General features: G+C 38.7%; 2 protein-coding genes across 2 annotated transcripts; one reads left to right on the top strand and one right to left on the bottom strand.

Annotated features, from left to right (window-relative positions):
* The first annotated feature begins 587 nt into the window (after positions 1–587).
* On the top strand, positions 588–1,547 carry LOC132221233 (olfactory receptor 4F17-like). The gene has a single exon (XM_059675378.1). It carries the CDS (start codon positions 618–620, stop codon positions 1,545–1,547), a length of 930 nt encoding a protein of 309 aa, XP_059531361.1. The 5' UTR covers positions 588–617.
* A 19,639-nt stretch (positions 1,548–21,186) lies between these two features.
* Positions 21,187–22,125, bottom strand: LOC132221185 (olfactory receptor 4F3/4F16/4F29). The gene has a single exon (XM_059675238.1). The coding sequence runs from the start codon at positions 22,123–22,125 to the stop codon at positions 21,187–21,189; it is 939 nt and encodes a 312-aa protein (XP_059531221.1).
* Positions 22,126–23,088: the final 963 nt, after the last annotated feature.

The raw sequence follows: 23,088 nt of genomic DNA, 5'->3' as shown, positions 1-23,088 counted from the left end.
CTCCCCTCACACAACTCTAGTCCACTCACCCTCTCTCCCCCAGAGCCCAGGGTGAATGAACAAGATTTTTTTGTGAGCTGGCCCTTTAAGAGAGTGCCTGTGACTCTGGATAACTCATCTCTCCCTGGCAGACAGAATCCCCACTGATTTTCACAGTCAGATATATAGGCACCTCTTCCAGGCTCTGGTGCTCTGGGCTGAGGAGTCCAGTTTGGGGTTAAGATCCCATACTTGTCACGAGGAACCGTTGCAGCTGAGATATCCCTCCAGAATCTCAGTGGCTGCCCGTGGGAGCTGTGGGAGCATGGCCAGCCATTTTCATGTCTCTGCCCTTCCTACCAATCTTGATGTGGCTCCTTCTATAAATTCTTGGTTATAAAACTTCTCTTCAGCTAGTATTCAGTTGGTTATTCAGGTTGATTGCTCTACATTTATAATTCCAGTTTTGTCCTGGTAGGAGGTGAGTGTAACGTCTACCTACTCCACTGCCATCTTGGATCCCCTTACTAATCATTTTAAATTATCAACATTTAACAATATTTTTTCAGTACCTAAAAGCTAATTCCTTTTTCCTTTTCTTTCAGGTCACTTCAGAGTCTTTTCTTCTTTATGATTCGATGGACCAAGTAAATGGCTCTGTGGTAACAGAATTTGTATTACTTGGACTTGCACACTCTTTGGGAATGCAGTCTTTTCTTTTTCTTTTCTTTACTTTATTCTATGTGGGAATTATCCTGGGAAACCTCTTCATCGTGTTCACAGTGATTTTTGATTCTCACTTACACTCCCCCATGTATATTCTGCTGGCTAACCTATCACTCATTGACCTGGGCCTTTCATCTACCACAGTTCCTAGGATGATATCTGATCTTTTCAGTGACTGTAAAATCATTTCCTTCCACAACTGCATGGTACAAATGTTCTTTATTCATGTCATGGGAGGAGTGGAGATGGTGCTGCTGATAGCTATGGCATATGACAGGTACACTGCAATCTGCAAACCTCTCCACTATCTAACTATTATGAGTCCCCAAATGTGTGTACTTTTAATAGTGGCTGCTTGGACCATTGGAATGATTCATGCAGTGTTTCAGTTTGTTTTTGTCATAAATTTACCTTTCTGTGGCCCTAATAATGTGGGGAGCTTTTATTGTGATTTTCCTAGGGTAATTAAACTTGCATGCATGGACACTTACAGACTAGAATTTGTGGTCATTGCCAACAGTGGCTTCATATCTATGGGAACCTTCTTTTTCTTAATTATATCATACATCTTTATTCTGGTCACTGTCAGAAAACATTCTTCAAAGGATTTGTCTAAAGCATTCTTCACTTTGTCAGCTCACATCACTGTAGTGGTTTTGTTTTTCATTCCATGCATGTTTCTCTACGTGTGGCCTTTCCCAACCAAGTCATTGGATACATTTTTTTCCATTGTGGACTTTGTTGTCACTCCTGTCTTAAATCCTGCCATCTATACTTTAAGGAACAGAGATATGAAAGTGGCAATGAGAAGGCTGAGTGGAAAAGTTATAAGTTCTAGGTAGATGATATGACACATTTCATTGATAAGAGTACAAGATGAATATCATGTACCAAAAGGACCCTCATGATTACCAAACAATATGGAATGTGTACAGTTTCATTATTGCCTTTGAAAAACAGAATTCTATCAAAAAAGAAGTATTAAATCAAAGAATTTCATTCTTAGATAGAGATGCAATAGTTTTTAGTTATAAAAAATAGTGTTATGGCCTGTCCAGCATGGTTCAGTGATTGAGCATCGACCTATGAACCAGAAGGTCACAGTTCAATCCCTGGTCAAGGCATATGCCTGTGGGGGGCATGCAGGAGGCAGCCAATCAATGATTCTCATCATGGATATTTCTCTCTCTCTCCTTCTCCCTTCCTCTCTGAAATCAATAATATTTTTTAAAACAGTGTTATATATTTCAATCTAATCTACAAAACTAAATTATAGTTACCATCAATGACTACATTCAATTTTCAATGTGTATATAAATATATACATGTACATATATATGATTTCTCTTTTTCACTATGTTTATAGTGATAAAAAGTATCACTGGAAATCAGTTACTATTTCTTACAGAAATTATATGGATCCAATGGATAAAATATGAGTTTATATGAACCAGCAGATATTAAAGTCAAGGTAGAAATAATTCTCATCCTAATTATACTTTGTTAGATAAATAGGAAAGAAAAAGTATGTTACAACTCTTAAGAATTTTTTTTCAATCTTTGTCAATGTGTTTTGGACAATGTTATTTTACAAATAGACTCTATATTTGCATTATGCAAAATTTGCCTGTGTTTCATTTTTTCCAACAGCAAATTACCTTTGCAGTCCTCCTTATACCGTCTCCTGATTCATTCTCTTAAAGTATCTGCAATTCTAAACATATTTGAAAGAACTTATTACGAGGAAGGTACCGCACTGAGATCTCAGCTTATTTACTAGTAATGTGCCTGTTCTTAAGCTAGGTGCTTAGGACAAAGAAGGCGACTCTCATTTTTCAGGTAAAACCTGGAAAGTCTAGTGCTCAATGAGGACAATTGAGAGATCACTTGGATGTATTTCTATGACTGGTTAAAGCAGCATTAATTGTGACAATTTGGTTCAGTTTTAACTTGTGCATGGTAATTAAAGATGTCCAATAAAATGATTAATGATACCAACTCAGTCTTTATTATTGATCAAGGTATTTCTCCTATGTTTTCTCCAAAATTGGTCATCAATATAGCTTATAGGTTATAAGCTATTCCCTCTTTATAAAATCTAAAGCATTATTATTCTTTGTCTTGTTAACCTATCTACATGTTAATTTTATGTTTATCTTAGTTGTTTTACTATGGTTCTTTAAAAAATTCACCTTTAGACTCAGTGAAGCAGCAAAAAATATCTAAATGAACCAAGAAATTGTAAGAATAGCCCTTAGCTCAAGAAGATTATTTTGAGAATCCTCTTTTTAAATTATAAGAATTAGTCTCAGTACTCAAATTTCAGGCTAGCTATTTCCAGATCTCTTCACTTACCTTTGGTGACTTTCATAAATCACCAAATGACAAAATGGTAAGAAATGACACCTATTTGGGGACATTTCTTTCACATAAAGATAAAAATCATACTCAGAGTTGTGGAAATTTTTGGAAAGCTTTTTATACAGTGAACTCGTTTTTTAAACAGGCCCAGAGATTTTGAATGGCATGTTCAAGTTTACACAGTGAATTTGAAGAGGAGTAAAAGGTGCTTAAGGCAAAAATATAGCAGTCTAACGGTTTTTTTAATCTATTCAGTCACTCTGTGTCTTTTTTTAACATTTGAAATTCTTTAATATTTGCTTCATCTTATTAAAATGAAAAATTTTAATTTTTACAGATAAAGTAAATTTCAATTTAGTGACATACCCTGTGTCATTGTACTGCCCCACTCCTTTCCCATATATCAGATCTTAGCCCTGGTCAGAAACAGCCTCTATCTGAAATCCAATCCATTTTTATGGTTATAAACACAAACACACAGCACATAATTATTTCCAAGAATGATGCATAGCATTGCTTTAACAAATTAACATTTTGATTGTGTACATTAGTTTTACATTTATACAAATGTGATCACTATGGACATGTTGTGTTGCATTCAGAATATGTGTTAATAACTAGCCCTATAGAATCATTAAGATAATTTTCCTATTACCTCATATATATATACTAGGGGCCCGGTGCACAAAATTCATGCACTGGAGGGGTCCCTCAGCCCAGCCTGCCCCCTCTCACATACTGGGAGCCCTCAGGGGATGTCCTACTGATGGCTTAGGCCCACTCCCTGCTCCCCTTGGAGCCAGCTCCACCCCGCCCCCTCCTATCACTGGCTCTGCCCCTCGGCTCCCCCTGCCCCCACTTCCTCTGCCACCTGCCTGGACAACAGGCCTGGACACTTCAGCGGCGGGGCTGAGGGGACTGGGCGCCATCATCTTGTGGTTATGGGCGCCACCATCTTTGTGACAGAGTGATGGTTAATTTTCATATTACTCTTTTATTAGATAGGGTACTTCTATATTATACTTAACAACATTATATTTAATTATATTTGATTCAGCGCTTAAGCCTTATTTTTTCTCTCTTTAGAGTATTCTTGCAAAAAACATTCTAGTGCACCAGTGCTAGAAATTGTGCATGTGTATGTGTATTTTTTACATACATATTCTTATTGTTCTATTTCAATAAATATTAACATTTGTTCTTCAAATGTTTTACTATTTTCTAGGCCCACCCAAAATTCTAAACATTATTACATATAGTCTAAGTATATTTTAATTGACCATATTTCCTTTAATTTTGCTTATAATTTTTTGTTGTGGTTTTTTTACTATAAAATTTATTAGGGTAACATTGGTTCTTTTGATTGAATAATTTAATTCTTTTACATTGAGTAGGTGAGGACTAATTCTTGCCATTTCAGTCAATGTTTTCTGACTGGTATATAGTTTTGTTCCATTTCTTCCTCTCATGCTGTCTTCCTTTGTGACTTGATTTGATTTTTTGTCATGTTTTGCTTCGATTTATTTCCCTTCAAATTTTGTATATCTATTAAACAATATATTCCTTCTTCCAAGTGCACATGGAACATTTACAGAATTTGATCATTCATTGATTCTCAAAGAAAACATCAGTGTCACAAAGTAGAAATATTACAAAAAGTATTTAATAAAACTATAAGTTGAAAATAAATTTAAGAAACAAAGGACTCATCAACCTTGAAATTTTGAAGCCTGCTTTCAATACTAGGATTAAAGTGAATATACAGAAAAATACATGTAAATTTTCTGAATAGTGATAACAGAGCAGTACATATCAAGATATCAGAGATACAGTTAAAGTAGTAATCAGAGGAAAACCTGTAGCCTTAAACACATTTATTAATTAAAAAGAAAGAATTAAAGAAATGAATTAAATTGCCTCAACATTTTAAAAGGAAACAAAAAAAGTGAATAAAAAAAACTACAAGGAAAATAACAAGATAGCAATAGTCATTAATAAAATAAAGAAAAAGTACATCAATACCAAAAGTTTTATTTTGTTTAAATCTACAAAATGGGCAATTATAGTTTCATCAAGGATAAGAAAAATATAAAGAATAAAAACAGATAATTTATAATAATAAAAACGTAATATGTTAATTAGACGGGACATCCTTCCAGATGTCTTTCCAGATGTCCTTCCAGATGACCTTCTGGACAAAGCCAGGGCTGCAAGGGAAGCACGGGTCTGAGTGCCTGCCAGCAGCCAAAGGGATGCCCAGGTCCCAGATGCCAGAGGAAAGCTGGTGCCAGCAGCCAGGGGAAGGAAGGCCTACTCTTGCATGAATTTTGTGCATCAGGCCTCTAGTAAATTATAAAAGGATATAATTATTAACAATCAGTGAATAAAAAGTCATTTAAAACAATTTTGTATACACTGTACAAATAAATTTGAAAGCTATATGAAATAAATAATTTCTAGGAAAATGCATTTCACCACTACTCACTCCAGTAGAAATGTAATACTTAAATAGACCAATTTCCATAGAAAATATACAGAAATTTATCAGGGAATTATAACACACATCTCAAGTTTAACTGGTTCACAAAGTAACCTAGCAAAGCTTTAGAAATCAAATAGTTTCAATAAAAATAAATTGTTTCCAAGAAATGAAATAACTTCCAAATTATTTTCATAAAGCAAGTGCAAACATTGAACCCAGATTAAATAAAAATAGTACAAAAAATTATAGACCAATATCATCCATGAAAATTGAGGCAAAAATTCTAAATAAAAGATTAGTCATTAGACTCCATTTCTCATACCATGCATAAGAATAGATTGCATTAGGTCTGAAATCCAATTGTGAAACATGAAGATACACAGTAGAAATAAGAGCTGATGTCCCAAAATCCCTGAATGCAAGGGAAAATTTTCAGTGACACTAAACCAAGATGTGATTTTTTTTAAAGTGGTAAATTAAAACAATAACACGCAATGATGAGCTTTTGCAGTCCAAAATGTTGTTTTAAAAAATCGAAGCAAATTCAAGACAGATTGGGAGCAAATATTTACAACATGTCACAGACTAGACTAATGTTATCTACACTAATAAAAGACAAAGATGCTAATTGATTGTACCTTCACTATGCCCAAGCCACACTCACCAGCCAATCAGAGTGACTACATGCAAATTAACCCAACCAAGATGGCTGCCAGCAGCCACGAAGCTGGAGCAAGCAGGAGGCTTGGTTGCCCCAGCAATGGAGGAAGCCAAGCTTCCCACCTGCTCTGGCCGGCTGTGGCCTCTGCAAAAGGCAACAAAGTTTCAATTATAGAAGCTAAATAAATCCCAGATACCTGCTTCTAGCCAGCCTACACTGGGAGCTTGGGTGGCTGGAGGCTGTGGCCAGCCTGCAAACAGCCATCAGCCCCTCACCCAGAATGGCCACACCCTCACGGGGTGAGGGTCCCTGCTTGGGGGCTTGGCTAGCCAGCAAACAGCCATCAGCCCCTCACTCAGGCTAGACAGGGACCCCAGCAGGACCCTCCACCCGAATAGGGTGTGGCCAGCATGAAAACAGCCCTCAGCCCCTCACCCAGGTTGGCCAGGCACCCCAGAGGGCACCCCTACCCTGAAGGGGCTGTGGCCAGTCTGAAAACAGCCATCAGCCCCTCACCCAGGCTGGCCAGGCACCCCAGGGGTGACCCCCCACTGAAGGGGCTGTAGCCAGTCTGCAAACAGCCATCAGCCCCTCACTCAGGCTGGCCACACCCTCATGGGGTAAGAGTCCCCACTGCGGGGCTTGGCCAGCCTGCAAACAACCATCAGCCACTCACCCAGGCTAGCCAGGCACCCCAGAGGGCACCCCTACCCTGAAGGGGCTGTGGCCAGCCTGAAAACGACCCTCAGCCCCTCACTCAGTCTGGCCAGGGACCCCATCGGGGACCCCCACCCTGAAGGGGTGTGACTAGTCTGAAAACAGCCATCACCCCCTCACCCAGGCTGGCCAGGCACCCCAGCGGGACCCCCACCCTGATCTGGGACACTCTTCAGGGCAAACCAGCCAGCCCCCACCCATGCACCAGGCCTCTATCCTATATAATAAAAGGGTAATATGCAAATTGACCTAACAGCAGAGCAACTGGGAATCACTGGTCACTATGACACACACTGACCACCAGGGGGCAGATGCTCAATTCAGGAGCTGCCCCCTGGTGGTCAGTGCGCTCCCACAGGGGGAGCTCTGCTCAGCCACAAACTAGGATGACTGCTGCCAGTACAGCGGTGATGGTGGGAGCCTCTCCCACCTCCTCAGCAGTGCTAAGGATGTCTGACTGCAGCTAGGCCTGCTCCCCCACTGGCAAGTGGACATCCCCTGAGGGCTACCAGGCTGCCAGAGGGATGTCTGACTGCCAGCTTAGGCCCATTCCCCTGGGGAGCGGGCCTAAACCAGCAGGTGGTCATTCCCCGAGGGGTCCCAGATTGCGAGAGGGCACAGGCCGGGCTGAGTGACCCTCCCGAGTGCACAAATTTTTGTGCACCGGCCCTCTAGTTAATACATAAATAACTCTTACAATTGAAAGAGGAAGACCAAACACCTGGTAAATATAAAATGAACAAGGATTGATGTTGGGGCAAATTTCAGAATAAGTAGATCCAAGGATTCATTGCTCTATAGAAACACTGACAAGTCAGGCAAAAGCTATCAGAATCAACTTTGTCAAAACTAGGGAAAATAGTCAAAGACATAGCAACCAAGTGAATGATGAATTAAATAAAACGCAACTTAAAATGGTATGATAACTTTGTAGCTTTTTTTTTTCTTGCCATTTCCCTAGACCCCTCCCTAGGTCAGCATCAGTCTCTAAGATAGTGGCCCTGAGAGAATTGTGTTTGTTTGTTCTAACCTGTCTGAGGGCCACCTGAAGAACTTTGTTTCACCTAAATCAAAATTCACTGGAGCTGGAAAAGGGGCAGACATCCTTCAAAAACACTGTAAGGCAAGTGAATAACACAGCCACCTGGGACAAAAGATTATAATTGAAGCAAACTATGCCTGCCTGAATGCCTGTGAGGAAAAAGTGGGCAGAGTTCTTTTGGGAAATGAAGGTATTCAAAACTGCTCATTTACACTTGCTGCTGATTTTTTCCACCAAGAGGTTGAGTAGTGCAATGGGCTCACACAGTGCCGACCCAAAGGATTGTGGGTGATGCTATACCCGAAGTCATCGTAGAAAAGACATCTTGGGACTTGGGATGGGCAAGGCTTTGGAAATAGGCTGATTTGAATTCATGGTATAAAACTTTAGCATAATGGTAGTTGTCCAAGTTTATTTCAGCTCATAATGTAAAGTATTTCAAATAAATGCTTAATCATTTTGCATGGAAAATTGATAGTGATACTAGTCTACAATTCTTTGCAGTTTTGCTTTCTTGGGGAAATTATAAACTAGGCACTAGGCAGTTTTTAAGCACTTTTAGTACAATGAGAAGTGATTTTTTGGAAATGGGTGACTTTCTAGCTTGTGAACTTGGCATCTCTGCCAGGTTAGTTTCGGCAGATTTCATGTGTCTTCTCCCTTTCCCCCATTTTTTTACATAAATCAAATCATTTGGTAGAGGTGGAATTTAAGTGGTTGTCCATTTCGCTTTGCATGTGCAGCTTGCCACTGTGCCCATTCAATGTTTGATGCATAATTGGACATTGAATCAATAAATGTAAATAGAACTTCTGATCTATAATGCTTTTATACAAAGTTTATCTTAATAATAAACATTTTGTTCTTTTAAAATCCTGCTGATTTATAGTGGGGAATTGAGAAAGCCATATGCATGCCCAGGCAGGGCACACACTCAGAAAATGCCGGAGAAGATCATAAGCTTTCACCTCTGGCTGATTTATAGGCTCATTCTAGCAGAAAGTAAAGGCTAATGCCAAGTTATATAAGGCCTAGGTAGCAAAGGAGTGACCAAGCACATAACTATCCAGCAAAGACTGGAAGGAGGGTTTTTTTATATTTTTCCCTCTGTCTTTCTTCTTATTATTTTTCTTTTTTGGTTCTTGGTGTTCAAGAAAAATCTCTTTCAAAAATCACTAGCTGAACACATGCTAAAGGAATAGAGATTTCAGATACTCAACATAACAAAGAATACAGAAACTACAAAAATACTTTAAAAGAAATTAAACAAACAAAAAATCTTGAGGAGAAGAATCTTATTTCCAGAATTTCAACTTTATAATGTTAAAATTTCCATTTTAAAAATTTAAGCAGCATGCAAATAAAAAAATAAAATATAGCCTATGCACAGAAAAAAAAAACAGAAATAAACAGATACTATCCTTGAAAAAGCACAGACATTGGATTTACTGAACAAAAACTGTTTTAAACTAACTCAGAGAGTTAAAGAAAAGCAATAGAACAATAGGGAACAAATTGAGAATAGCAGTACAATTGAAATTATAAAAAGGAGCCAAACTTAATTTTAAAAAGCACAATTATTGAAGCGAAAGACCCTGGAAGAACTGGACAAACATATTCAAAAGAATGAACTTGAACCCCCACCTCACACCATAAACAACATTTAATCCAACTTCAATAACTTCAACATAAGAGCTAAAACCACAAAACTCTGAGATGAAAATATAAACATAGGAATAAATCATGGCCTTGTATTGGTAATGAGTTCCTAGATATTACACCAAAAGCTCAAACAACAAAAGAAAACATAAATTGCACTTTATGAAAACTAAACTTTTTTTATAACAAGGGACATTATCAAGTAAATGAAAAGACAACCTAGACATCAGAAAAATATTTATTAATCATATATCTGAAAAGGCTCTAGCATCTATATTTAAAAATTTACAATGGAGCAACAAAAAGACCAAAAACAACAAGAAGAAATAAACTACAACAATTAAACATGGGGAAAAATTAATAAACATTTTTTCAAAGAAGATAAACAAATGGCCAAGAAGCACATGAAAAGATGCTCAACATTATAGCTATTAGGGAAATCACATCAAAACCACAAAATACCACTTCATAATCAACGTAAGGCCATTATCTTTTTTAGAAAAAGGAAATTTGTCGGTGTTAGTTAAGATGTGGAGAAATCAGAATCCTCATACACTGCTTGTGGGTATGTAAAGTGGTACAACCACTTTGGAAAGCATTTTTACTGTTTTCAAAATGTTAAAAATAGATTTAGCAAATGACCCAGCAATTTCAATACTAGGTATATACCTACAAGGATTGAAGACAAGTACTTAGACAAAAATTATATAGATGTGTTCATAGCAGCACTTTTCACAATAGCCAAAATATACAAACATCTGTCAACAAATGAATGGGTAAACAACTTGTGGTATATTTATACCATGGACTATTACTCAAGCATAAAAAGAAATAACATGCTATACATGCTACAATGTGGATGAACTTCAGAAATATGCTGAGGCAGCTAGCTGATCGATGTTTCTCTCTCTCATCGATGTTTCTAACTCTCTATCTCTCTCCCTTCCTCTCTGTAAAAAATCAATAAAATATATTTTTTTTAAAAAAGAAATATGCTGAAAGAAGCCAAATACAAAAGGGTACCCATTGTATGATTCCACTTACATGAAATATCCATATTAGGTAAATCTATAAACACAAAAGGCAAATTTGTAGTTTTCAGGGCCTGACAGGGATGCAGAATGGGGAGTAACTGCTTAATAGTATGTGGTTTACTTTTGGGGTGATGAAAATGTTTTGTAACTAGAGAGAGGTGGTTGTGCAACATTGTGAATGTACTAAATGCCACTGAATTATTCACTTTAAAGTTATAAATTTTACATTATGTACATTTAACCTCATTTTTTAAAGGACAAAAGATATAAACACTCTGAAAACAGATTTAAAAAACCACTTAACCATATAAAAATATTAGATTTCATCAACAATAAGATAATGACAAGCTAAAACCACAATGAGATACCATTTCTCCCATATCAGGTTGGCAAAAACACTAAAATTCTTGTCAAGACTATGGAGAAACCTAGTGTTCAAGTGGGAATGCAAAATAGTTCAATTTGCACCCTAACTGATTTTGCTCAGTGGATAGAGCACAGTCCCATGGACTGAAGCATCGCAGGTTCAATTCCAGTCAAGGGCACATACCTCAATTGAAGGCTCGATCCCCAGGCCTGGTCAAGACATGTGTGAGAGGCAACCAACTGATATGTTTCTCTCACATTGATGTTTCTCTCTCTGTGTGTCTATTCCCCCTCCCTTCCACTCTCTCTAAAAGTCAATGGGAAAAATATCCTTGTGTGAGGATTAACAACAACAACAACAACATAACTCAACTCCTATAGAAGGGAATTTGGCAATATCTAACAAGACTATGTATGCATGTATGCATCAATCTTTAACTCGACAATCCCACTGCTGGAACCTGGAAACACACCACCAAAGATACAAATATATATATAGAATTATTGTGATTGCAAAATATTAGACACTACATAAGTGTGCAAATATTGGAGATATAGGTTTAATACATACAAATACTGCATATGTATTTGACTTGATGTCTGCCAAGTCAAATGAAAAAAAAAAATGGCCAACACAAACTATAGTGTCTTGGGATGCACATTTGGAATATAAAACTGTAAAAATATAAAAGGAAGTTTTTACAATAACAGAATCATGATTTTGAGGAGAAAGGTGGGTGTGATTTGGATAAGTCACAGAGAAGATTTCTGGGATGGTATCATTTACATAGTTCAATACAATGACTTGAGTGATGACTACTTTATAAAATTGATTATACTATAAAATTTTGTGTATTATGTTTTATTTTGCAATTTAAAATAATAAATAAAATTAAAGCCAAAGTATGGTGAACTAGGTACAGCACAAGACCTCCAACCTTGTCATTCTTGTCTGGAAACCTACATTCAACTACCATTAGTAGAGACTAACCCTATCAGTGTAAATATATTTTTAAAACTGAAACACAATGAACAAGGGAAATTTGGCTCCTCTGCCTTAGGGAATAAGGCGACTGCATCTTCAGGAAGCCAGAACAACTTAGAAAGTTTCTTTCTGTTGCATAATTCTCCCCTGTGCAAAGAGTTACACAAAATGCCGCCAATGTAAAGGCAGTTAATTAACAGCATTAATTATGCTTGGGTAGTGACCAAGTGGAATTGCAGAGACTTGGTATTGCCAGCCAAAAATCAGTCCATTATGGGAATTATCTCTTAGAATCATTTTGGCTTTCCCAGGGTAACTAAGGGGAAAAGTGGTTAATAGGTCACTTGGGGGGGTGACATCTCTTTCTGTAAATTACCATTTCCTTCCCCTATTACACTTTTTTTGGCCATAAAGCCAAAAGACAGCCCTTGCATAACAAGGAAAGCAAATAATAACTGAATAAGAATAATGGGGAGGAAAATCTTGTGTCAATTGCAATATTACAATATTCCTGAGCCTTTGAATAATGCTATCTTCTATAATAAATTAAGGAGGTTCTGGCAGATCAAGCTCATTCTATATATGCCAGATTTGCATCTAAGTTTGCAGTCAACCAAGCAAAGCAAACTATTACAGTCACTACCAGCCATCTGAACTAACATATTGAACACAAAATCATTGTTTAGTGCCATAATATCATTAAATGTGGCCTAATCCAATATTATATTCCTTCCAGATAGCCCAACACCCTTAGAATTCATTCCCATACATGTTCTAGATTTCTGTTTATATAAATATGTAAAATCTTACAATTCTTTTGATGTGTACTCCATCTTCTCATGAATCCTACTTTGTCCCTGACTCATTGTAGATTTCTGGGACTTAAAACTGGTTATAAGACTAGGAGCAATGTGAATAGGTGAGGGCAGAAACTGAGGATTAACAGTAGTCCCATGTATGGCAACCTATTCAGGGAAGGTCATTAGTTTCTTCAGGTAAGTGGAGACAAATCTCATCAGATACAGAAAGAAAAGATGTCTCTACCAGTAGAAATGATTGGAAGAATTTATAGATTCAAGTTTCTTAGTTTTATTGGAATCTTCCCATATGCCTTCATTTTTATTTTACTTCTCAATCAATCCCATACTTTTAATTTAAGAGATGGTGTGATGTTGTGAACTCAGCTTGCCTTGTAATTCAGCAATACCCATATTAGAATTTTCCCTGTAGAAGACTTTATGCAGCAGTTATAGATGACAACAGTTTCTTTTAGGGGAGGCATAGAGGCTTTGATCTCAAGGCTTTGATCTCTCTTGCTTGATCTCTCAAGATGGGAATTTGCACTGACATGGTCTACATTTGGTATCAGGGTAATGCTTGTAAAATTAGTTTGGGACTGTTGACTTCTCTTCAATTTTTAAAAGAGTGTTTGTAAAGGATTTACATTAATTCTTTTTTAAATATCTGGTAGAATTGACCAGTAAATCTCTTTACACCTGGACTTTTCTTTGTTGGAAAGTATTTGATTACTACTCTCCTCATTCATTGTTCCATTCAGATGTCACATTTATTTACAATTCAGAGTTGGTAGATCATATGTTTCTAAGAATTTGCGCATTTGTTCTAGGTTATCCAATTTGTTGGCATATAATTTTCTTATTTTTTTTTTACTTTAAAGTTTTTTTTATTTTTTAATTATAGTTGTCATACAATATTATATTAGTTTCAAGTATATAACCCAGTTTTTAGACATTATATAACTAAGTGATCATCCCCAAAAAATCACGTGCCCATCTGACATCATACATTGTTATTATAATACTAGAGGCCCGGTGCATGAACTTTGTGCATGGGGGGGGAGGGGGGAGAAGAAGGGTGTCTCCTCAGCCCAGCATGCACCCTCTCCAATTCGGGACCCCTCAGGGAATGTCCGACTGCCTATCACAATCCGGGACTGCTGGCTCCTAACCACCTCTGCCTGCCTGCCTGCCTGATTGCCCCTAGCCAACTCTGCCTGCCTCATTACCCTTAACCACCTCTGCCTGCCTGCCTGATCACCCCTAACTGCTCCCCTGCTAGCCTGATTGCCCCTAACCACCTCAGCCTTGCTCCACACCTGGGACCCAGGATTCCCTCCTCTGGCCAGTTGCAGGCACCTGGGACCCAGGCTTCCCTCCCTTTGGCCAGCCACAGGCACCCAGGATCTGGGCTGGCTTCACCCAGGCCGGCCACAGCTGCAGGGGACCGTGGGCGGGCGGCTTCGCCTGGGCCGCAGCCACAGGCGCCCGGGACCTTGGGGCAGGCGGCTTGGCCCTCTCCTGGGCCGCAGCCGCAGGCACTGTCTCCTGGGACCATGGGATGAGTGACTTGTCCCTCTCCTGGGCTGCAGGCACAGGCGTTGGCACCCAGGACCATAGGGCGGCAGCTTGTTCCTCTCCCAGGCCACAGGTGCAGGTGCAGCCTTTGGCACAGGGGACCGAGGGGTGAGCGGCCTGTCCCTCTCCCAGGCCACAAGTGCAGATGTAGCCGCTGGCACCCGGGACCACAGGGCTGGTGACTTGTCCCTCTCCTGAGCCACAGCCCCAGCCGCTGGCACCTGGGACTGCAGAGTGGGTGGCTTGCCTGTCCCCCAGGCTGCAGGCACTGGGCATGAAGCTTGTCCCTCTCCTGGGCTGCAGGCACAGGCGCAGCCGCTGGCACCCAGGACATGGGACAGGTGGCTTGTCCCTCTCCTGGGCTGAAGGATGGCTGGTCCCCATTCCTCTCTCGCGAGCTCATTTGTGCCTGGTTGATCCCCATTCCTCTCTCCCCAGTGTTGAGTGTCTGAGCTTGACGGCATGAGGGCGTGGTGACCATTTGCATATTAGCTCTTTATTATATACGATTATTGACCATATTCCTATGCTGTACTTTACATCCCTTTAACTATTCTGTAACTACCAATTTGTACTTCTAAATTTCTTCATATTTTTCAACCATCCCCCACACACCCTTTCATCTGCCAACCCTCAGCTTGTTCTCTGTCACTATTTGTCTGTTTATTTTATTTTTTACATCCATTTGTTGACAGATATGTATTTATTGCCATATTATTATTCATATTTTTAACTATTTCTCTTCTTCTTAAAGAAGACCCTTTAACATTCATTGTAATACTGGGTTGGTGTGATAAACTCCTCTAATTTTTCTTGTCTGGGAATCTCTTTATATGTCCTTCCATTCTAAATTATAGCTTTGATGGGTAGAGTAATCTTGGTTGTAGGTCCTTGCTTTAATCACCTTCAGTATTTCTTTCCAATACCTCCTGACCTGCAATGTTTTTGTTTAGACATCAGCTGACAGTCTTATGGGAGCTCCCTTATAGGTACTAATTGCTTTGCTCTTAATGCTTTTAAGATTCTCTGTCTTTAATCTTTGGCATCTTAATTATTCTGTGCCTTGATGTGGGCCTCCTTGGGTTCATTTTGTTTGGGACTCTGTGCTTCCTGGCCTTGTGTGTCTTTTTTCTTCACCAAGTTAAGGAAGTTTTCAGTCATTATTTCTTCAAATAGATTATCCATCCCTTGCTCTCTTCTCCTTCTGGTACCACTATGATGTAGATATTGTTATGCTTCATGTTGTCCCAAAGATTCTTTAATCAATCCTCATTCCTTTTAATTCTTTTTTATTTTCCTGCTCTGATTTTGTGTCTTCCAAATTACTGATTCAGTCCTCCACTTCATCTAACCTACTATTTATTCCTTCCAGTGTAATCTTGATATCAGATATTGTATTTTTTTTTATTTTTGACTGGTCTTTTTTATAGTTTCTATGTTCTTTTTCATGCTGTTATAGTTCTCACTAAGTTTCTTGATCAACCTTATAATCATTACTTTGAACTCTATATCTGATAAATTGCTTGCCTCCATTTCATTTAGTTCTTTTTCTAGAGATTCTCTTTTTTTTCATTTGGGACCTGTTTTTTGTTGTTATTGTTGTTTTTCTCCCCATCTTGGCTGCCTGTTTGTGTTTGTTTCTATGTTTTAGATAAATCTACTATGACTCCTAGTTGTCATGGGGTGGCCTTAAATAGTAGGTGTCCTGTGGGTTCCATTGGCACAGATTCCTTGATCACCTGATGACTAGGGTACCCGTGTCTCTAGCAGATTCTGGTCTCTTTCTTGGTGCTCCAGTAATGTTCCTTGTGTGGGTTATGTAGGCCCTCTTATTATAATTGAATCTTTTTTTGTTTTGTTTTGTTTTGTTGTTTTGATTTTTGTTGCTGTTTTTAATCCTCATCCAAGGATAATTTTTCCCATTGATTTTTAGAGAGAGTGGAAGGGAGAGGGAAAGACAGAGAGAAATACTTATGGGAGAGAAAAACATCAATTGATTGCCTCCTGCACAGGCCCTGACCAGGGCCGGGGCTGGGGAGGAGGCTGCAACTGAAATGCTCTATCCACTGAGCCAAACCAGCTAGGGCTGTAATTGAGTCTTGTTTGCTATTGGTGCATTCCTGTGTAGGATTGACCCTCAGACTGGCTAACTGTGTGCCTCAAACCCAACAATAGTAAGTGAACTGCTGAGCAGGTGCTGACCACACAGAGCAGAATTTACCTCAGCAGAGTTTGGTGTCTGCTGAGATCTCCCTTTGGATATTCTGCTTGTGAAGCTTATTGCATCCTGCACTGATATTGTCTGAAGCTGGTCACTGGGTGTGTCGGTTCTGGACATTTTCAGAGGGACTCTGATGTAGGCCAATGTCAGACACTGTCTGTGCCTGGCCCTGGACAACCTGTTGGGAGCTACAAGTGATCCACAGTTTGTGGCTGCCTCTGCAGGGCTTGGATGCATGTGGGAAAAACCAAACTGTGCACCAAGTTTGGCTTTTACCAACACCAGCACCAGCTCCAGGAAGGCAGGCCAGCAAAAGTTCCTAGGCATCCAGAGATCTGCCGGCACCTGCCTCTGCCTGCCAGCTGCCTGTTAGGTTCAGTTACTGTAAGAGCCTCTACTGGAGTTGAGAGAATGGAGCTAGTGAATCTCCCATGATGGGGAGGTGCCAGACCGGCTTCAGGGAAGGTGGTGGATGTGGCCCCCGCCACATCCCACATAAGTCAATCTGTCCTGGATTTTACTTCAATCTCAGCAAGGCAGAGCCACTAGTAATCAGGTATTTGGGGCCTCCAGAGACCAAAGGGTGGGTCTGCAAAAAAACAGGAGGGTAGTTCTATCAATCTCCAGTGAGGGGAAGCACCATTCAGATTCATGGGAAATTGAGGGGAATGGCCCCCACCCCAAAGCCAGACAACTTGGTCACTGACATACCCTGAGTTTGCCCAGACCTCTACACACTAGCCAAGGTAGCTGACTCCCAGCAGGGCCTAAGCTTTGCAGGATGGGATGACAAAGAGTCCAGAGGGTGGGGCTATTGCTTTGCCCCAGGCTGATGCCACATAAAAGGGAGTGTTCCATCCAAAAAAGAGGGCATCTGTGGTATGGGAGAATGACTCAGCACCAGGATCCTGGTGGCTGTCCTCCCAGGTCTCTAGTTTGCTCTTCCTTCCCTCCACCAGAGCCCAGGGTGAGTGTCTGCAAAAGAAATTTTGTGCACTTGCCCTTTAAAAGGGTACCCGTGTCTCTAGCAGATTCTGGTCTCTTTCTGGTACACAGAAACCCTGCTGCTTTTCATAGCCGAATATTATTGGGCACCACTTCCTGGCTCTGGTACTCTGGCTGGGAGCCCAGCTTGGGGTTTAGGCTCCACACTTAAAAGGGGAAACGCCCTCAGCTGAGATATCCATCCAGAACCTCAGTAATAGCCAGTGGGAGTAGGGCCAGTCTTTTATGCATCTCCATCTTCCCTACCAGTCTCAATGGGCCCTCTTCTGTAAATCCTTGGTTATAAGACTCCTCTTCAACTAGTCTTCAGTTGGTTATTCAGGATGATTGTTGTTATTCCAATTTGGTCCTGGAAGAAGGTGAGTGTATCTTCCACCTATTCTGCCACCATCTTGAAATCCCCTGGATATTGATTTTCTTCCCTAGATCTGGGAAGTTTTCAGCCATGATTTCTTTAAATAGGGTTTATTCTCTTCTCTTCTCTTCTTTCTCTTCTCTTTCTGGATCTACTCTAATACATATATTCATTTTCTTGTTGGTGTGTCATATTCCTTTAAGGTGTTCTTTTTTTCATTCTATTTCATTCTTTTATCCTTTTGCTCCTCTGACAGGTATAAATTCAAATGGTGTGTCATCAGGTTCATTAATTCTTTCTCTTTTTTGACAAATTCTTCTTTTGAACCCCCTATAGTAAACTTTACAGTTCAATTATTGTATTCTTCACCTCCAGTATTTTTGTTCAGTTCTTTTTCCTATCATATCTATTTCTTTTGTTGATATTCTTGTTTTTGTTTTTGTTTCAAATGTTGCTTTCCTGATTTTATTTAGTTGCCTATCATGTTCTCTTATAACTCAATGCTCTTATTAAAGATGATTACTTTTAGGTATTTTTCAGACAACTCACAGATCTCCATTTATTTTAGATTGGTTCCTAGAGATTTGGTTTCCTCCTTGGGTTGTGTCATATTTCATTCTTTATGTTCCTTGTAGGTTTGCTTTTTTTGTCTGTGTACTTAAATAATCAACTTCCTCTTCAAGTCTTTATAAACTGGTTTTGACCAGGAGAGACCTTCACCAGTCAACAGTGCTCAATATGAAGCAAGATCCCTCACAGTGTGTGCTTTAAGGCTGGAACAAGACCCTCTAAATTCTTTCTTGCCTTCCTGGAAAAAAGGCCTTGGTTCTGTGCTTTTTGTCAATCATGCAGAACAGTGCCAACTATAAGAGGATACACACTTCTTTACTTTGTTGCTAGCTACCAGAAGACGGCTTTTCCAGTATTTTAGCAGGTTTGAGCCAGAACTTGGCTTCACAGAGGGCACTCTGAATTTCTGGGGACTGGGCCCCTTCTGCTTCCTTCCCTCCTCCCTGGAAATAGACTTCAGTAAATAAATCTCAGTTCTGTGTTTATTTCCAGTCTCACAGAGCAGTACCAGCTGTAAACAGTTGCCCTTCCCTTTCCTATGTTCTTAGCTGTGTCAGGGAACCAGGCTCTGCAAACTGTCAGTGCTAAATATGAGGTGAGATTAAAAACTTGCTCTCTTATAGGCCATAAGACAAGTCTTCATAAACTTTTATAATCCTCACCCAAGGACCCACTTTGATTGTAGAGAGAGAAACATCAATATGAGAAAGAAACATCAATCAATTGCCTTCTTGTAAGCACCCTGACTGGGATTGAATCCACAGCCTTTCAATGTATGGGACGACACTCCAACCAACTGAGACACACTGGCCAGGGCAAGTCTTCATAAATTTAAAACTATTCAAATCATACAAAGCAGGTTATGGACTACAGTGAAAATGAATTAGAATCAATAACAAAACACCTGGAAATTTTTCATTGAAATTTTAACCCATGTGTTTAAAACTTTTTTAAATTAGAAAATATATTAAACTGAATTATAAGAAAACAAGACATAAAAATTTATGATGCAGTTAAATCAGGGGAAATTAGAACAACTAAATGCCTATATTTAAAAAATAAAAGGTCTTAAATGAACAATCATAGTTTCTACCTAAATAAACTAAGTAAAAGGCAAATTAAACATGAAGAAAAAATAATATAAATATAAAGATTATAAGCAGAAGTTAATGAAATAGAAAACAGAAAGAAAAACAGGAATAGAGAAAATAAATGAAACAAAAACCTGGTTCTCTGAGAAAATAAAAAAGTTGAAAAACGCTAGCCAAGCTGATAAGATAAAAAACGAAAAAGACACAAACAACAATATTCAGAATGAGAGAGAAAGGAAAATACCACACATCTTACAGCTATCTAGAAAGATAATAAGGGAATATTGGGAACAACCTACTCCAATAAATTTAACAATATAGATAAATGTTCTAATTTATTGGGATACTCAAAGTATATAAAAATTGAATTTATATGAAAGCCTTCCCACAGAGAAAATTCCAGGCCTAGATGACTTCACTGGTAAATTTTACCAAATATTTAAGAAAGAAATCATATCGATTCTATAAAACTCTTGCAGTAACTTTAAAATAAGAAAATACATTTTAAAACTGAATAAATAAGTACAAGAAAAACAAAAAATCTTATAGACACAGACAACAGTATAGTGATTACCAGAGGGAAAAAGGGTGGGAGGGTAGTAAAAGGTAAAGGGGATCAGACATATGGTGAGAGAAGATGATTTGACTTTGGATTATGGGCACACAATGCAATATATTGATCATGTGTTATAGAAATGTACACTTGAAGTGTATATAATCTTATTAACCAATATCACCTTGATATACTTAATTTTGAAAAAGACCAGCGTTACCCTGATACTAAACCAAAAAAGGCATTTTACAAAATCCAACGTTTATTCTTGGTTTTAAAACCATTCAACAAACTGAGTAGAATGGAACTTCCTCAACTTGATAAAGGGTATCTATGAAAAACCTATGACTATATTTATATTTAAATATATTTATATTTAAAGATAAAAAACTGAATGTTTTTCTCATAATAATAGGAATAAGTCAAGCATGTTCACTCTAACCACTTCTATTCAGCATTGTACCTTTTGACTTAGCAAGTACAATAAGGCAACAAAAATGAATAAAATCAACACATTAGAATAAAAGGAGTAAAATGTTTTTATTCACTGAGAACATGATCATCTATAGAGAAAATCTTAATCTAAAAAAAACCTCATAGAAGTAATAAGTCTTCAGGCTTCAATGTCAATCAATAAGCAAAAACAATCTATTGTATTTATGTATATTAGTAATAAACAATTACAAATTAAACAAAAATATACTTTTTAAAACAGTATCAAAAATTTAAATACTTAAGGATAAATCTAAAAAAAGATATGTAACACCTATTCACTGAAAACTATATAACATATCTGAAAAAATTTTTAATGGGATTTACATAGATATACTGTTTTTATGGCTCACTCTTCCCTGGGAATAAATACATTCATCAGTTAAAAATTATGTTAAAGGTTTGATAACATTCAAATCAATATGTGGTGCCTCAAACGTCCTTAATCTAAAATATCAAACATAGAAACAAAAGGCTATACCATGGTTAGTAAAAAGGACTTATCATGTCACTTAAGAGATCTTTCTGTAAATCACTAAATTTTTGCAAGCTCTCTTCATTGCCTCCTTCATATCTTTATTCCTGAATGTGTAGATGACTGGATTCAGAAAAGGCGTGAGAACTGCATCAAAAATAGCAAGAAACTTGTCCATCTGTGAATTGGGGTGTGGCCAGGTATAAACAAACATGGTTGGGCCAAAGAACAAAAGGACCACAGTGATGTGAGCTGACAAAGTGGAGAAGGCCTTGGATGATCCCCCGGAAGAATGTTTCCAAACAGTAAACATGATGAAGATATAGGAAATAAGGAGTATAAAGAAGGAACCAACACAGATAAACCCACTGTTGACAGTGACCATGAACTGCAATCTGTAGGTATCTGTGCAGGCCAGTCTGAGGAGCCGAGGAAGGTCACAGTAAAAGCTGTCCAATACATTAGGACCACAGAAGGGCAGATTAACAATAAATGCTAGTTGGAACAATGAGTGACTGACACCAAGGGCCCAGGCAGCAGCTATAAACAAAATGCACACTTGTGGGCTCATGATGGTCAGGTAGTGGAGAGGCTTACATATGGCCACATATCTGTCAAAGGCCATGGCAATGAGCAGCACCATCTCCACACCACCAATGACATGGATAAAGAAGATCTGAGTAATGCAGCCTCCAAAAGAGATGACTTTATGCTTTCTGAAAAGGTCATAAATCATCTTTGGTGAGGTGACAGAGCAGGCTCCTAAGTCAATGAAGGAAAGACTGGCCAATAGGAAGTACATGGGGGAGTGTAAATGAGGATCAGTGGTCACAGAAAATACAATGAGGATGTTTCCAGTCATGCTTGCCACATAGAGCACAGAGGAAGACACCAGGAGTAGAAGCTGGATCTCCCATGAATGGGTGAGTCCCAGAAACACAAACTCAGACACCACTGAGTGATTCCCTTCATCCATAGATCCACCCAACTGGGATGTGGCTGAAATTATGAGAACTAAGAAAATGAGGAGGAAATTGTGATTATGGAGATGACAACATGTCAAAGAATTTCAATGTTCTCATTATACATGAGAAGTATACAGTTATCCAGTTCCTCAAATATACAAAACGAAAAATAAAAGTCAACATAATATCACAACATGTGAGCTGCAACATACTTTAAACCTATCTCTAATACTCTCACTGTAATGTTCAGCTCTCAAATTAACAGATTAAGCAAGAACAAAAGATTCATGAGTGCTCGTGACATTCATCACCTGTTTAAATCACTTCTGATATTGACTATTCCTCATTTCCAACATATTCCATCTTGCTTTTATGTATATTCTCATTATCCTCTTCTTTTTCCAGTTTGTTCTCACAATCCGCTGACAGAAAGCAGGGAGAAGAGGAAAGCATGATTAACTGAAGGGCTGTCACCTGGAGTGAAAGGTTCCTAAGACATGAGTTGAGACTGAGTTAGGATAGACTGTAGATCAGCGGTTCTCAACCTGTGGGTCGCGACCCCTTTGGCGGTCGAATGACCCTTTCACAGGGGTCGCTTAAGACCATCCTGCATATCAGATATTTACATTACGATTCATAACAGTAGCGACATTACAGTTATGAAGTAGCAACGAAAATAATTTTATGGTTGGGTCACAACATGAGGAACTGTATTTAAAGGGCCAGAAGGTTGAGAACCACTGCTTTAGATTGAAACTAAATGAAGAGACTGGGGTTTGTGAAACTGGAGAGCCTCTAAGTATAGTAGAACAGGACAAGTATGTGGATCTTGATAAAATATAGAACCAGCGCTATTTTCCATCATTCCTTATCATGTTCAAGCTATCCTGGGTGTCTCCAATTTCCACACAATTTTTCATAACTACAAAGCCCTAAGCTGGCCTCAACACTCTGCAAGGCTTTCATAAGGAGCC

Source organism: Myotis daubentonii, chromosome 1, assembly GCF_963259705.1.
Source record: "Myotis daubentonii chromosome 1, mMyoDau2.1, whole genome shotgun sequence".
NCBI lineage: Eukaryota > Metazoa > Chordata > Mammalia > Chiroptera > Vespertilionidae > Myotis > Myotis daubentonii.
Note: the sequence above shows the minus strand (reverse complement) of the source record. Positions and strands in the feature narration are given on the sequence as shown.